The sequence below is a fragment of the Eulemur rufifrons genome, chromosome 15 (genome assembly GCF_041146395.1).
Source record: "Eulemur rufifrons isolate Redbay chromosome 15, OSU_ERuf_1, whole genome shotgun sequence".
NCBI lineage: Eukaryota > Metazoa > Chordata > Mammalia > Primates > Lemuridae > Eulemur > Eulemur rufifrons.
This window is the reverse complement of record NC_090997.1, coordinates 98,257,070-98,275,869: the sequence shown is the minus strand read 5'-3', so window position 1 is coordinate 98,275,869 and position 18,800 is coordinate 98,257,070. Positions and strand designations below refer to the sequence as shown.

Genomic DNA, 18,800 nt, shown 5'->3' with positions numbered 1-18,800 from the left:
CATAAATATCTTTATTAAAGCCTATTTGGGAAAGGTAGAATAAATGGATAAAAATAACAAAGAATTTGAAGATGTTATAAAAAATCTCACAAAACACACCAAGCCCTGGAGGTTTTGATTAAGTTCATCCAAAACATCCAAGTACAGAAAGTAAGTAGTCAAGTTGTACTATACAGAACATAAAAAAGGTAAACATTTCTGAACTGATCTCACAAAGCCAGAAATAACACTAATTTAAAAACTGAGAATAGTGATAAAAACTAGAGACTCATCTCACATCAGAGGGTTGCAAAATAGTGACAAATAGAAAACTATAAATAGTTGCAAAAGAATTTACATTTCACAACTCCTTTCAAAAACAAAAATTACACAATATTTAAATGTACTGCCTCGGAAAAGTTCAATTGTGTTTATGTGTGTATAGAATTGCAATGCTGAATCATTATGAGAAAGTCTAGTAATCTAATTCATTATATCCACTGGTTAAAGAAGAAAACCCATACTATTATCTTCACTGATAAAATTTTAAATCAAAACCCAATAAAAACACTATCATCTAAGAAAAGCAGAATATGCCCATAATAAAGAGCACGTTATCAGAACAAAACCAACTTGATACTAGGAAACAAAAGAGGCATTTCTATTTGAGTCTGAAAAAAGATAAGAATGAATGAGTGCTATCACTACTTCTGTTAAAATCTCTTCTGGAACTTAGAGCTGGTACAATAAAATAGGAAAAATACATACATTGTTAAGTACTTAAATAGAGGATAAAGAATTACCATTAGTTACAAATAATATAATTTAACTGAAAAGTGAAAGAAAATCAATTGAAAACTAACAGCAATTAGGCTGACATTGACTATAAAAATCAAATCTATTGAAATGTAGTCATAGAAATATATCTAAGAAATGTGAGGAAACTACATTTAAAAAGGTACAAAACTAAACTAAGAGACATAAAAGATTTGAACAATAAATGTGTAAGTACAATGGAATAACCTGACATTGTGAAGACACCAATCTTTCCCATTCCTCAAATGGATTCATACATGTGGTGCTGATTCCCCTATTCTCCTTAAGTTCCAGCCACAAAAACCTTCTCTCTATTCCTACAATACACCACACTGCTTACCACCTCAGGACCTCTACACTTAAAATTCTCTCTGCTTCCTATTCTCTAACCCAGCCAAGTCTCAATTCAAACGTCACTTCCCCAAAGACACCTTCTCTTGGCTACTCTCTCTGATTCTGACCCCGACCCCCAAACCTAGTCACTCTATAGAGTTATCCTTTCTAAAGTCATATGTCACTACCTAAAATAATTTTGTCCTCTATTTTTGTCTGTCCCCCCCCTAAGACAGGAAGAAGTCTTCTCCAAGTTTGAGCATGCTGTCTTGTTACTGGGGTGCAACAGCACCTAATAATGTTTGGCACAAATTAGGTGCTAAATCTGTATTTTGGTATAGAATGAATTTTTATAAAACAATCTCTGATGACAATGGAAGTGTTCACAATGCATTATTAAATGACAAAAACAAGTTACAGCGGAGTATATATAGTGATGTCATTTTTATAAAACTAAAAAAAAATACATACTCTCTACTATGTGGTATGTTATGAAACAACACATTAGGGAAATAATAAATTTTAAATCAATCTCGACATAACAGAAAAATTGCTCACCTGTTGGCCTTGAGGACTTTGTAAGATCTGAGCCACTGCTGCAAGCGTATCTGTATTTGTTATCTGAGATACCCATGGATCAGGTAAGCCTTGGACCACATTGGCTGGAGTAACAGGTGTCACTGGAGTTCCTTTTAAAAAGGACATCACACCCCCCAAATAAACATTTATGTAAATAAATAAGACTTGAAAAGGCAGAGAGAGATTTGTTCTATTACTTTTATAAAACATACAAATTTATATAAATGTTTTTATCATGTTGCCTCAATTTTGAAAAATCACTTGAAATCCTTTATCAGATCATGTTAAAAAAAAAAAAAAAACCAAACAAACCCAAAGGATCTGTCCATACTTGTCCTCAATTAACTAAGCTACCACCATATTCCTCTCTTATCCTATGTTCAAAGACCCCCAGTGGATGCCTGAAACTCTGGTTAGTACTGAACCCTATATATGCTATGTTTTTTTCTGTATGTATATACATACCTATGATAAAGTTTAATTTGTAAATTCGGCACAGTAAGAGATTAACAACAGTAACTAATAATGAAGTAGAAAAACTATAATATATTGTAAAAAAGGTATGTGAATGTAGCGTCTTTCTCCCTCTCTGTCTCTCAAATACTGTATTGCAGTCATCTATTTTCAGTTGATCTCAGGTAACTGAAATCGTGGAAAGCAACACTGTGGATATGGGGAGACTAATGTACTTTAAAATACAGTACATATCATATAAAACCATTTTTGTTCATATGTATGAACAAAACTAAATATATACCAAAATGTTAACAAATTTAATTCTTGAGACTTTGACAAAAATTTTAAATGTCATTCCAATGCCTCAAAAAAACATGATTTTGAGATTTTCGTTTATTAAATAATTTTCTCAGGGCTCCTTATAAATGTTAAGTTCCCCCAGTATTCTATAAATATTAAGTTGATTTATATGCCAGTTTAAATAGATAGCATAAATCAGGAAAAACCTGACACATCAATTTCTGTAAGTTCATTATATTTATGTCTCTGATGATTTAAAAAAAAAATCAGCTTTCTAAATTTTAGGAAGAATTACATATAAATATAAAATCTGATTTTATTTTTCTCTTCGAGTTACATTTTCTTTCATTTATCTAATGCTAGACAAATTCTACATTGTCAAATAATGTTATATGAAAAAATCATCTGAAAAGTATGAGTAGAATATTTAGACAATAAACCTACATTAAAGCATGAACATACCTGGAGTATTGCTCATAGCAGCAGTAGTACTGGCCAAAACAGGTGTGACAACTGGAGGAGGAATCCCTGCTGCCATATCCAAAAGAGGCTGAATAATCTCGCTCTTAAATACATTATTCTTCTGCCACAAGTTTAATACTCTCACTATTTTACTCTAGAGGGAAAAAAGAAAAACAACATTTTGTTTTTTGCTTTCAAAACCTTAGCAAAGCCATCTTCATAGAGGCTATTAGGGAACTGGATGGAAAAGAGGGATTAAAACATTTCCATGCTTCTTTCCACCCTAAAATTCTGTTTTCTATCATTTTGCATTTGCTAGCCGTAACTCTCTTAGGAAAAATATGTTAATTCTGATATACAAGATAAATGAAAGCTGCACTTAGCTAAAGACAAAGATGACAACTAGGCTTCCTCTTCTATGTCAGTTCTAATGAGATGGATGGCATCACTGGCTGGAGAACTACCTTAAGGATTCTGAGGCAGAGTCAGAATTCATCTCAGTACACTGGAGTTGTATTTCCAGCTGATCCTAACTTTGTCTCATACAATGTCTATCTTTTGAACAAATAAGTAACTTCACAACAAAATCCTTATCTAATGTAACTTTTAAAATTTTCATTTTACCAAGCTACTTAAGGGGAGCGCATTTCCTCATATAAGAATTTAACCAAATTACTTCCTTTCTAAGCATCTTGCCAGAAATTCTAATTCCCTACCGGTACTATAAACCAGAGACAGATAAACTTCTCTACAGATGGAATCTGAAGCATATCCATCTCTCTTCTCTCTTCACTGTGTCTTTTCCTTATTGTTTCCTACTTTCTCTCCCCTGTTGTAAAAATCAGTGCTATACTGGTATTATTTAATCTGGCTCTCAGAAAGATAAATAATGTTCTACATTATTTCATTTCTCACAATGAGTCCTCTACCATTCTGTAAAGAAAAAAAAACATTTAAAAACCTGCTTTCTACTGGCAAGCGGACTTGCCATCGCTGAACCATCTCAGTGATTTTCTCTTCTTGATAATAGGCCCTTGAACTGCATGCAGCATTGCATTCAATTTACTCTACCCACTAAAGAGTCTCAACATTGCTCACCCCAACTCCCACTCCAATCCCTTTACCACCAAATATATCAAATTTTTGTTTTAGTCTCTCCTTTCTGGATTATTTAAATATTCAGAATACTCCATATTTTTGATAAATTTCCAGTCAGTCATATAATATTTATGTAGTTGCTATAAAATTCATGAAATATACATTATCTATATAACCTTTCTGATTACCTTGGTCTCAGGCTGTGTCAATAAATTAAAAATAAATAAATAAACCTTAGTGTTCCCATTTATAAAATAAGACTACATACGAAGGATTCTCTCAACCTTTTTCTCAATCTCAAATTGTATCAAACTGTTTAGGCTGGCTAGTATCTTAAATGCCTTAACCACTTGCAGATTTTGAGCATCCTGGGACAGAAATATGAGCCTTATTTACTAGTTACAGCTCTTCTTACAGCAACACTGTGAAGCATTTCTATTTAATTATGTATACCCTAATCTTGGTCCAAAAAAGATTTCATATGAAATTTTATTTAGTTGTGAAATTCTGTTTAATTGTTGTCTGTCTCTTCTGTTATAGTCTGTGTATTGTAAACTTGAAAAGACTGAGTATTACTGACTTCTATTTCTTGGGTCATTCTGAAATCTAATAACATAATTAGTAATATTTAGGGAGAACTTCATAAGTAGAAGAATTTCTACTTAAATGTCTCCCTAGGTTGCGTTAGAAGTTTTACACACCCTGAAGGCTTCAGACTTATAGGCAGAAAAATATGCCCAACAAAGAAGAATGTCTTTGTTCTACAGTATTTTGGAAGAAACATCAATTGGTCCATCTATTATGTCTTGCTTCTTGAAATACAAACATACTTAAATAATAGTCATGGTATCATGAACTCATTATTAGTAAAAAGCAGAATGATTGGATTATAAAACTATTTTCTTGATATTGTCACCAATGTGATTCACAACTGTTTTAACACATAAAAGTTTTGTAAACAAGCACTAAGTACTAGTTATTACAACTGTGATGCTACTTACTCCATTAGGAAAAAAATATTTAAAATGACAGAGGCTAAAATTAAATATAAAAAAGAGCATCTTGTTAAATGTATATATTTTATAAGGTAAAGTAGCCATTTTCAGAATTAAGATCTGGTTCATCTTTAAATCCCTAATAATATTACAGTAACCTATTTTTAAACTATGTTCAAACTACATTAATGTATAAATTATTTCAAATGAAGCATAATAAAATTACACAAAGAATGCTTCATACCTTCTGATTTGACTATTTCTCCTTTCTAAAACATGGGCACTTGCATAGTGTCTTACATTCTTTTGCTTTATATAAAATTCTTTCAGTTTCCAAGACACTCTTCATGCACTTCAAAATTGGCAGGACCTAACAACTATTATGATAAATGCCTCTCATTTATGATTGATATTACAGTATTAATGCATTCTTTCTTCCTGTGGTTAAAAAAAAAAGCCCTATTCCATAAACCCTATTATAAATGAGATATTATATTATGAAACCTACAAATTCAAGACTCATTTGTTCACTGTAATTAATAAAAATCCAAGTCTAAACTAGAGAAATTTCTAAGTCAAAGTGTTTAAAGTTACTTTAAAAAATGCTTATATAAAATTTCAAATTAGCAAGTTACTTCAGGTGGGATTCTAAGGTACCTATTTTGAAAATCAATTAAGATGGTCATTTAAAATGAGCAGCACTTTTTGCCTGCATAGAATTACAAAAATATCAAAGTAATTAAAAATAAATACTTTTTATCTTAAGAAGTATATCCAAGAATAGTTCACAAAATATACTATAATAAATTTAGTTCCACACCTATACATTGTAACAAGATTTTTTTAGGATTCAAGACTATAATAATTATTAAACACAGTAACTAACTAATCTTGTTATATCTGAGATGAGGTGGAAGGTTTGTGGCGAGCTTTTAACTTTTGTGGTTCTTCCTTAAAGCAAACATTAGTCTTTATCTATTCTTATCTTTTCTTAATCAACATTGCAATCAATGCTGTTAGAAAAGCACACCTAAATTTCCAAATCAGCACCCAAAATAAATAACCTTCTAACATCTCAAGGCAAATATGAGGATAAACAACTCCTTTTTATTCCCCTCAGGATCCAAAGCTTTCTTTTAACTTGCAATTATACGATATTTGCACATTCAGATCTAACAGACCTAATAAACAGTGTGATTTCTAGCACCAATAAAAATCCTACCATAACAAAATAATTTTGAAATAGTTATTTTTCTTTCTTTCTTTTTTTTTTTTTTTTTTTTGAGACAGAGTCTCACTCTGTTGCCCGGACTAGAGTGCCATGGCATCAACTTAGCTCACAACAACCTCAAACTCCTGGGCTCAAGCGATCCTCCTGCCTCAGCCTCCCGGGTAGCTGGGACTAAGGCATGCGCCACCATGCCCGGCTAATTTTTTCCATATATTTTTAGTTGTTCGGTTAATTTCTTTCTATTTTTTGGTGGAGATGGGGTCTCGCTCTTGCTCAGGCTGGTCTCAAACTCCTGACCTCAAGCAATCCACATGCCTTGGCCTCCCAGATTGCTAGGATTACAGGCGTGAGCCACCGCGCCCAGCCAACATACAGTTATTTTCTATTGATTGCTTGGCAAATCCATTTTTCACAGACACTGGAATGTTAAATATTAGTTCAAGTCAAATAATCACAATTCTGAATTGGTTCTGTGTGTGAATAAATGTTCAGTGTAATTCCAAAAACTTATTGTAGCAGTTTCTTTAACATCAATTGCTTCAATAAATTAAATAGTAGGAAAATCAACTGTATCTTTCTACTCTGTTTAAGAAATTCTGCGAACAAAAAGGAACATGGATATTTTAATAATTACACATTCAAATGTGAATTAACTAAAAGTAAATGATAACATAAAGCCATATATAGTTATGCACTGCCAAACAACGGGCATACATTTTGAGAAATGCATTGTGAAGTGACTTCATTATCCAGAGAATATTATAGAGTATACTTAAACAAACCTAGATAGTATAGCCCACTACATATGATATAGCCTACTACATATGATATACACCCTACTGCTCCTCCTACGCTATAAACATGTACCTCATGACACTGTACTGAATACTACAGGCAACTGTAAGACAATGGTGTTTGTGTATCTAAACACAAGAAAAGGTACAGTAAAAATACGGTATTACAATCTTAACAGGACCACGGTTGTATGTGTGGTCTGTTGTTGATTGAAACATTATTATGTGGCATGTGACTATATTTAGATAATCTAAAGACTAATTAAAGACCAAGAAGGTAACGTATCTCCTTTAAAAAAAAAAAAATAGCAGCATACCTTGTCATCCCCAGGGCAACGATATAAATTCTGGAAAGTGCTAATGATGTTGTTACTAAATCTGGGTGCAAATACATCCTTTTCTTGACCAAACTGATGTCGGGATTGTCGCACAATGGAGTCAATAACATAAAGTCCAGGTACCTTGTATTCTGGTTTACACTGATGAAAAAAAGAAGAGTGAGAAGGGAAGGAAATGGAAAGGTAAAATTCTTGATAGAAAAAAATCATCATAAATCTCACATAAACACAGTAACATTGCCCATGCTGAGGTAATGAATTCTCAGACACTGACTATTCCACGCTGTCAGTCTCTTGAATGGCATTTTAAACAATCTATTTTGAGTACTCATTCAGTTCAACTACCAGTCACCTAAATTCTAAAACAGTACTGCATAATTGGCTTCAATGACAAAAATCAAAATGATAAATAAGGCATTGTTGTAATCTAAAAAAATTTAATTATTTTGAAAAGCTACATAAAAGGAAGAAACAAACTCAGGAAAGAAGGGCTCTAGAAAAAGTATTGCCAACATGCCTTAGACTTCATCTGAAACACGTAACAAAAGAGTTTCTATACTAATGAAAGAACAAATACCAAAGGGCAAATTATAACATTCTAAATATACCAAGAGCAAATTTTCAATTTTTTTCTCAAATACCACATCTATGAGAGATAAGACACTACCATTTTAATTCTAGGAATCTATCCTATGAAAACATTTTCAGCTACTCCACTAGGTCAATGTTTCTCAACCATCTTATCTATTACCCATTTTGAGAAATACAAAAGTTCCCTACTTTCTCATCACAGGCTTCGCGAGCCTAGGTAGTGAGGTGAGCACAATGCAGAATCCTTTTATCTCAAGCATACTGCTCCTATTCTGTCTCCATATTCAGAAGCATAAGAAAACCTGCTTCCCAAACACACGTTGATTAAAATATAATTATGTCTGCAAAACAGGTTCTACTTTCTAAAATATTTTAAAAATATTTCACCCAAAGTAGTTTCCTAGAAATTATATATGATACTAAATCAAAATTGCATTCTCCAGAAACCTTTCTTGGAAATCTGAGTATCAGTGAGAAAAGAATCCTCAGCCCACCCACATAAAGTTTCTAAACGGGATTTTCATCCAAGACAATGAATGATTACACTCGGCACAGACTATATGACATTTGATTTGTTCCTTAAAATCCTTTTTAAGTTCCTTATCTCTAAAGTCTCTATTAAGTCAAGAAAATGAAGAAAACCTTTAACACCAATTCACAAATAACTTTTCTAGATTTCTGGCTGCTAAGTGCTTCAAGTAGTTTATAAAAGGGCAACAATGTTGGTGTTTGGACATTAAAGTTTTAGGTTTAACCTAACAAAAGGATTAAAAATGACTCTGTTTAAAGTTATTTTTCTGAAAATCTGAAATAGTTAATGTTTTTCGTCATGTTCCAAAAAAATGTAGTATATTTGTCCTTAAATTCATATATTTAGCCAAGACTATTTTCCCTTGACTATCATACACTCAAAAGAAATATATACCTAGCCAGGCAAACAATGCATTTTAGAAAAGAACACTTGTTCAACTTAAAGTTAAAATCTAAATCCAGGACATTCACTTTGTTTAAAGAAAAAACTGTGTGTGTGTGTGTGTGTGTGTGTGTGTACATATATATTTGACTGATTTACTGGCATTTTAATTTTCCCAAGGCAGAAAATAATCTTATGTATAATACATTATTTTTTATAAATGATTATCTTAAAAGTAAGGCTGCACAAAACTTACAGGTTGCTGATAAGAGTGTTAAAAATTAACAATGAGTGATAATAATGCAACTAATAAAGGCAGTGGGTTTTTTTTAAATGCCCTTTAATTTGTAACAAAAACTGATTACAAACTCACAAAAGAATCATAAGTGTACACTATAATAAATTTGCCTTTATGACCTACTGTGAAGATTCCAAAGCTTCAAAAATATATCAGCAGTTTCAGTGGTAAGCTATAAGGCTCAAGGAAAAAGATTTCTATAGTATATCTTCAGATATACTATACATTAACATCTTGTGGGAAAGAATTCCTTCACTGGTAGGTTAGGCATTTTTGTCACATAAAATGGTTTAAAAAAACCACTTTTTTTGAGTAAAATTTAATGCTTTAATTAATTTAATATTGGTAAACGCGGCTAAGTCATCAACTAGAAACTTGAGGAAGAATCAAGACAGAGAAATCTGAAATGATTTTTTTTTCAATTTCCTCAAGTTCTATCAGACTGGAAAGAATTCCTAAGACTCTCCCCAATGGCATGAGGTATTTTTACTTTGAACAACTTTTTAAAAAGCTATATCATAGTAAATTTTCATAGAGATAATATTTTCAAACTGTATGTTAGTAATTTCCAATTTCATGTGTTACAGAGAAATAGGCTTTTTGCAGGGAGAAATATAAGAAAGAATAGGGAAAATGCACCTTTAAATATATTTGTGTGATTTTTCATTCTGTCATCCAAGTTGTTATCTATAGGCTATCATCAGTCAGGGTTGTTTGACAACCCTCTAGGTGAGCTGGACCACATACTTAGCAATATAGAAATCCACTTTACATAATGATCCTATTATTAGAATTTATGCTTTCATTTGCAACTACTAAAAGTTGATATTATTATAATTTAAAAAAAAAAAAAAGTTAGAATGGCAAAAACAGGAGCATGTGGCTGTACCTGCAAAGGCAAAGCATGAATGACGCTAATGGTATGTAAGGAAGAGGGGTGTGACAACACATGAGTAATTTTTCTTTTTCTTGTACATAAAAATTTGTCTTAGGAGCTGCCAACATTTATGCGTTCCAGCAACAAAATCCCACAATTTCTAGCTTGTAGAGTTAGGCAAACTTTTATATATTATGGGATAGCTTAGGTAGAAGCTGCAATAAAAAGAAGTTTTTTCTGGCTCAAAGATACTTCTTTTATGCTACTCCACAGAAATACAATGAACTTTATACTTACCTTATACAAAAAATAAGATATGCAAAAGAGGTAATAACATACACAGGTTAATTAGCAAATGTGATAAACCTCACGAGTACTAGGACCTGCTCTTAAAACTTTCTCACTAACTTTTAACCATTGGTACCAAGATTTTGTTGCTATTCCTTTTTGTAGGGTATTTTTTGAATCTCCAAACCCCACCCCAAACAAACATGTTATAATGGTAAATACGATTTTCTAATCATCCATCTTCCAAAAATTCTAATACTCATATAAAAAATGGTGGCCCACTTCCACCCTCACTCCTGTTTTAAAATAAAAATCACTGCTCTATCAATGGTTTTTAACATTTTGGAATCCTCCTTTAAGAGGTACACTCTCCAGGAAGTTCCCTAGTCCCTCTGAAGCCTAGCCATAGATTTCAACCAACCGCATTAACTAGTCTAAAATTTAACTCTTCATTATGCCAGATAATGACAAATTTCAACAGTATATTGCTCCCACAGAATTGAACTAGGCTCTAGTATTATGTCATATTACACATGGAGTAATGTTACACGAATCAAATAAAGTCACTTTTATATTTAAAGTAAGTTGTTGTTGAAGAAGCAACAGAATATTTCACTGCATCATATACCAGCTAGATTCTAAATTCAGTTATACCCTCCCTATTCTACATGGAGCAACACTATAAGAAACAAATGAATTGATTGCTCTATTTAGTGAAACAATGTTATTTAAGTGCCATCAAGAGAGGAACAATGTATCCTCAGCATCCCCAATTGGGTTTTGTAAACAGCAAACCAGTATTAGTTGATAATGTAACACTGACTACCCTAGATTATTTTTAGTTATAAAATTTACAGTTCAAAGAGCCTGCCAATTAAACAACTCTAAGAAATCATTGGCAGTCTTACATACTTTCCTTAATAGTCACACAAAATGTTTCCTAGATTTTGTTTCCTTTATGTAAGATAATCACTATATACTCCATTTGAGAATTAATAATATGGGGTGCTCATAAAGCCTGAAAAGGTAGGCTAATTTACATAACATCCTCACTATACAAAAAACAACACCATTACGGCCCAGACTTTCTGGGCATCCAATGTTCAAGTTTAGTAAAGGTTCAACAGCCACTAAACATATATAAAGGCTGTCCAGAAAGTATTCAGCCATGTAACATGAAAAATTATGAAAATTGTGGCTGGATACTTTCCAGACAGCCCTTGTATAATACTCTTTAACTGAGCCTATAAGATCTTCACTGCTAACTTAGAACCAATCTAAATAGTATTTCTTAAGGAAATAACAGTTAAGTACATGACATAGGTCAGAGATATTACTACAAAATAGGAAGAAGAATTAAGTGAAATTTTCTTTTATTAATACATGTTAAACTCAATACTGTTATGTTATTTTAAAACTTGTGATAACTCAAGTTTTCTTCAGAAATTCCACAACAGCAATATCTATTTCCACAACACCTAAGCTGGAAGAGGATAATGGGGAATCATTAGCCCTCTCCTTTTCGTACTCAGAAGGCCTTAGTAAGGAAGCAAGAGATGAAAGGTTACTTTGTTTTTCATGGATATGAAGTGTTCCTGAGAGATGGTGGGAAGGGATATGACTTCAAGTAAGAAAAAAATATTACTTCAGCTCCTCATGAAGCAAAGCTAAACAAATCTAAATTTAATACACAGCTGAGTAAAATAGCTGAGGTTGAACTAGATGTGACAATAGTAAATCTAAAGAAAACTAACAGCAGGCACAAAGCACCTTAATATTTTTTTAGTTTTGATAGCAGGGATCTGTGCCAATAGAAATTCATTGTATTTGATGAGTCCTTGAGAGTTTAAAAAACATCTTGATGTTAAGTTTTAAAGCTGGCTAGAATTTAACCCTTTGAATGAAGTTGATTTGTTAATGACTTTTTAAAATAAACTTTAAGTTGGTCCAACTTTAAGTTGGTCCTTAAAATAAACTTTAAGTTGATTTGTTAATAACTTTTTAAAATAAACTTTAAGTGGGTTATTGTTAAGCTGATTTAACATTGTCTCTCCCCACAATCACACTTGACTAGCAAAAATAAATAAATAAACTTTAATACTAAAGAGATTAGAAAAATTTAAATCCAGTAATACCAAGTGTTGACAAAGATGAGGAACACCACAAATCCACACATTGCTAGTGGGAATGTAAATTAGTACAACCATTATGAAACTAATTTAGCATTATCCAAGTTGAAGAAATGCATATCCTATCATCAGCAATTCCACTCCTATAGATATGCAAGCTGCACCAGGATACAGATAACCTTACATATGTATTGCATTGTTCACAGCAATGCTGTTCAGAATTCCAAAAACTAGAAAACACACACACAATATGAATACTAGAATGAACAAGCTGCAGTTTATTCACATAATGGAATATATACAACAATGAATAGTAACAAATACTAGTACTCACAATAGGGAAGAATCCTAAACATACAATGTTGAGTGGAAGAACTGTGTACAAAGGAATACATATTATAGGAATCTATTATGTAAAATTAAAAAGTACATTAAGCTACTTTAAGAATTCATCTCATAAAGTAAAACTATAATACCAAGCAAGGACATGACTAACATAAATGTCAACCTATGGTTAGTTGGGTGGGGGACGTGCAAGATAATTTCAGGAAGAGGCACTTGGGAGGTGCGGGCTTCAAAATTCTATTTCTTGAAATGAGTGGGAGTCACACAGGTCTTCTCTTTATAAAAATTTATCTGTATATATTGTTTTCTGCACTTTTCTGTGTATGTACATATATATTTGATAATAAAAAGAAACGCAGTCATCCCTCAGTATCCACAGGGTTCCAGGGCCACCACAGATACCAAAATCCAAGGATGCTCAAGTCCCTTATATAAAACGGGCAGTATTTGCACACCACCTACATACATCATCCCATATGCTTTAAACTATTTCTAGATTACTTCTAATACCTAATACAAGGCCTACACATCACATAATTTGCATGCATTCAATGTAGTAGTGGCATATGGCAAATTCAAGTTTTGGTACTTGGAGCTTTGTGGAATTTTTTCTTTCAAATATTTTTAATGCCAGTAGGTTGAATCCACGGATGTGGAATTCATGGATATGGAGAGCCGGCTAACTATAATTATATAAACATCCGTGCCTTCTCAAATAAAACAAAACAGGCAAAGTTTCTCCTATCATAATAAATAAGGACTGATAAGCTCAAGATATATTTGAAATGTAAACTTAAGGAGCGTAGAACTTAGAATTTATCTAAAAATATTAATTTTAAGGCAGAGGAACTTTAGTAAAAACTACATATGGAATGTGAGAATCTGGAAATTACCTCCTTTCAAACTATTTGTGCCGAGTGCCAAAATTTTTGTGTACTCCGTCTCCAAGGGTAAAAGTGTACTTGTGATAAAAGTGCACTGTTACAGGATACTGCACTTTATGTGAAGGTGTGTGTATATTTACATATATTAATATACATCTATAAAACAAGACACCAGAGGAAGTAAATGTAACAGCTATCTTCCAATGTGGACTCTATCCTTCCTCTGAGAAAATATCAAAGAGCAGAAGCATAAATGCACCAGAAGAAGATGACGAACTGTTTCAGCTTCCTTAAAAAACATGTATCCATTACAAACTATCAACCGCCTATAATGTTCATAAAACTACTCAATCAAGTTTCTGGAAAACCAAAAACTTTCATGATGGTAATCCTAAGAGTATTTAGCACAGTTTTTTCATTTACTATTTACTGAGTAAAATGTTTGCTACTTGAAAATCACAATAAATAAGCTACATTCCCTGATCTTACTGATACAACAACACAGTCGGTAATTTGAAGAAGATAGTCATAGCCGAAAAAATGCAATAGTATTTTATCTATAGACCATTTTCAGAGCCTAGAAAGATAAAATTTTTTGTTGACCTTATGGTATCTGAGAGTAGCCAGTGCCAAAGAATGGGTTTGATTAAAACAGAGCATACTGTATCAAAATAAATAGTTCTGAGTGACAATATTTAATCCTATTCTGAATCTAGTGGACAGAATTGTTTGCAGTACTCATGTAAAAGGGCAGAAGATTTTATATGGACAAAAAGAGTTGGCTAAACTCTACATATTTTTGGAACGAAGCTGAAGATTTAGCTTTTACATTTCAAACTAGCAAATGACAACACAATGTTAGCTATGGATGGTAAAAAAGTTAGCAAATCATGAGGTCTCTGACTCTGAATAAATTTCTTTCCTTTATGATTTAGAATAACTAAGATAAGTTAGCTATTTATAATGCCAATATAGGGAGTGTTAAACAAGAGCTGTTGGTTCTAAAACTTACCTTATTATAAAATTTCCTAATAGCTGTTTGTCACTCTGGCCTTTCCTTCTGTCTTATAAAAGTAACATCAGCCTATAAAGTAATTTCTGGCAAAAATAATTAGGACAAAGGCCATAGGCCAGACATTCTTTCAAGTAGTTTTTCTGGCCTACAGGATATCGTCTTTATTATTAATTTTTTATTTATCACCATGACTCATTACTCTATAAATCTTTCACAACTGAAACATGGAATCACAGATAACACGTTGCCAAACTGCACCCATGTTTCCCCCTTACTTGCATTATTTGTTTATGGTGTGTGAAAGGAATATAAAATGGTACAGCCCCTATAAAGAAGACCCCCAAAGGCAATCATGGCAACAAAAAAAATAAATAAATGGGACCGGATTAAATTTAAAAGCTTCTGCACAGCCAAGGAAACAATCAAAAGAGCAAACAGACAACCTACAGAATGGGAGAAAATATCTGCATGCTATATATCCAATTAAGGACTAATAACCAGAATCTACATAGAACTCAACCAAATCAGCAAGAAAACATCAAATAATCCTTTTAAAAAGTAGGGAAAAGACATGAACAGAAGCTTTTCCAAAGGAGATAATGGCCAAATAAATATATGAAAAAATGCTCACGGTCTCTAATCATCATGAAAATACAAATCAAAACCATAATGAGATATCACCTAACCCCAGTGAGAATGGCTTTTATCAAAAAGTCCCAAAACAACAGATGATGGTGTAGATACAGAGAGAAAGGAACACTTACACACTGTTGGAAGGAATGTAAACTAGTTCGATGCCTATGGAAAGTAATTATGGAGATACCTCAAAGAACTAAAAGTAGACCTACCATTTGATCCAGCAATCCCACTACTGGATATTTATCCAAAGGGAAAAAAGACATTTTATAAAAAAGACACTTGCACTTGAATGTTTTATAGCAGCACAATTCACAATTGCAAAGATGTGGAAACAATCCAAGTGCCCAACAATACATGAGCGGATTAATAAAATGTGGTATATGTATACCATGGAGTACTACTCAGCCACTAAAAACATGGTAAACTAATGCCTTTTGTAACAACCTGGATGGAATTGGAGACCATCCTTCTACAAGCACAGCAAGAATAGTCACTGTGTAGTCACTATTAAATTGGAACTAAATGATCAACACTCATGTGTACATATAGTAGTAAAATTCAATGGAAATCAAGTTGGGGGGGGCGTTGGGTTAATTCACATCTAATAGATACAATGCACGCTATCTGGGTGATGGACATACTTATAACTTTGACTCAAACTGTGCAAAAGTAATTCATGTAACCAAAATGTTTGTACCCCTGTAATATTCTGAAATTTAAAAAAAGTTAAAAAAAAAAAAAGGGTACAGCCCTTCTGTAAAATAGTTTGGCAGTTTCTTATAAAATGAAAACATGCAGTTACTATCCACTATCCCAGAGAAATGAAAACTTACATTCAGGTAAAAAGTTGTATACAAATGTTACTATTGCTTTATTTTTAATAGCCGAAAACTGGAAATAACCCAGAAGACCTCCAATGTGTAAATGGTTAATCTGTGGCACCTTCATATCATGGAATACTACTCAGAAATAAAAAAGAAGGAACTATTGAATACATGCAACAACTTGGCTAGATCTTAAGGAACTCTGCTGAGCAAAACAAGCCAATCTCAAAAGGCCACATACTGTATGATTCCACTTATGTAACATTCCTGAAATGCAGAATTATAGAAACAGAGGACAGATTAGTGACTGCCACGCATTAGAAATGGGAGGAGCAGAAGAGCTGAATGTGGAGTATATGACTACAGAAATACCATGAATCATTGTGGTGAAGGAACTACTCTGTCTCTTGACTACAACGTTTATATGAATCCATACATGTGATTAAATTGCACAGAACTAAATATGCCACATGCACATGAATACATGTAAAACTAGTAAAATATGAATAAGGTTGGTATGTCGATAAGGTGACTGTTATTGATGCCTTGGTTGTGATATTATGCTACAATTATACAAGATGTTACCACAGGAGAAAACTGAGTGAAGGATATACGGCAACCCTGTTTTGTTATGATTTATTCCTATTGATTCAGTTACATGTGAATCTACAATTATCTCAAAATTAAAAGTTTAAAAATATACATATACAACTTATTTTAACCCTTAAAAAAACTATGGCTGAATCTCAGATTTAAGCATGGGTAGAGGCAAAGCATTTAAATCTTTCCCTAGACACTGACTTGAATCTTCAGACTGACTCTATTACGATCATCTCACAATGGAATAACTTTGCTCACTCCAGGTCTTCCTAACATTCCGAAATTTTATTAAAATTATCCCTTACCTGAAATTAAATGAGTCAAAAAACATTTATCCACAAATTCACATTTATCCTTTAACCTCCTACTACTCAAATTGTGATTTCTGAAGGAACAGCAAAGGCATCATCTAGGAACTGTTACAAATACAGAATCGCAGGCTCCTCCACAGAGTCAGAATCTGCATTTTAACAAGATCCCCCTATAATCCCTACTCATAATAAAGTTTAAGAGGCACAGCTTTAGACATTGAAATTTTTTTAAAAGACTTTTAAAAGCTTTAGACCAATGAAATTTTCTAATCATTAACATTTCTATAGTTTGATTTACCTAAAAAAAAGCATACTTGTTATTTTACCCATGTCTTAGCTTCAATTTATTTAAACTACTTAATCTCAAAATATGTCTTACCAATACTGTACTTTAAATATTGAGAAGACAAGAATTTTTAAAAAAAGAAAAAAAAAATCCTGAATTACATAAAGGTTAACTGAGTTAGTTTAGTGACACAAAAATCTTACTTTGAATCTTGTACCCTTCTCCCAGTCAACTCTTTTTGTTCAAAAACCACACTGCAACCTTGACTAAATCCTCAATATCATATACCTCTGGTTCTCGAACTGGCTCTGCTTATATCTAGGCCCATGAACATGGGCAGAATACAAACCTAAGTACAATTACAGTAAATCAGAGGTTTCCTACAGTAACATTTTTTTAAGTTATGTTTTAGGTACTCCTGCCAAAAACTGTGGCATCAAAAGGGTGCTGATTAAAAAACAGAGGGCAAAGAACTATAACCTAGTCACTCTGACTCTGGTTACAAAATCACTACTAAATATACACAATACAGTCATTTTCAACATTATCTCCCTCTGATTCCCCTGGAAAAATGGAACTGCAGGTCTACATAATAAGATGTAACAATGTTTAATGTCCTAATGGATCAGACAAAATGAAATCAGCAGAAGAGAAATGGCAGCAGCCAATATTTTATCCATACCTTATCTAAAAAGAGAGCCACTCTCTAGGCATACAGCTGAAATAAGTAACAATTTCCTTAAAGGCTTTACAAAGCCATAGGTTTCTAATTCCATTAAAAATCAATCATATAGACATTATTTTTTTCAAGGGACAGATGCTCATTATGGCAATGCAAATTTGGGGGGGGGGGGGGGAGAACCCTACCTGAAAGCTATTGTTTTTATAATTATCCAAAAGGCACTTTCATTTTATTTCTTAATTACAAAATAAAATAACTGGAACCACTTCTTAACATTCCATCAAAACAACTTAAACTTGGGTATTTGACTTAAAGAAGAACACAGACATTAATATACAAGTACAGTATATTTAGCGTATGTATGGAAAATTATATACTTACTTTCTGAATAAATTTCTCAACACTCTGTACCACATGTTTATAGAACTAAAAGAGAAAAAAAATGAATATGATTTTAAAATTAATTTGAGATTAGAATTTCCTGCTAACCATAGGGTTTAACATAGCTCCAAAGGTCTACCAAAACAGTAACATTTAATCAAGAATTTTCAGACAAACATTCATGTCAATCACCCCATTCATAGGCAACTAGCTGTCCCATATAATTAGCTTCTATGAAGTACATATATGGTCAGTATATCCAAAGTGTGTTACCTTACCACAGATACAAAAGAATTCTATCAAAGTCTGTACGAAAGAATATTTTGACAAATAGTTGTGTTGACAGGAAAATACTT

At 32.6% G+C, this 18,800-nt stretch overlaps 1 protein-coding gene across 1 annotated transcript in view; it reads right to left on the bottom strand.

The window, feature by feature from the left end:
* LOC138395858 (rho guanine nucleotide exchange factor TIAM2-like) overlaps nucleotides 1-18,800 on the bottom strand; it is a 415,009-nt gene that overhangs the window by 359,537 nt on the left and 36,672 nt on the right. Inside the window, 4 exon segments of the mRNA XM_069488873.1 lie at nucleotides 1,687-1,817; nucleotides 2,926-3,079; nucleotides 7,361-7,522; nucleotides 18,445-18,489. Coding sequence (XP_069344974.1) covers nucleotides 1,687-1,817; nucleotides 2,926-3,079; nucleotides 7,361-7,522; nucleotides 18,445-18,489 — 492 coding nt within the window.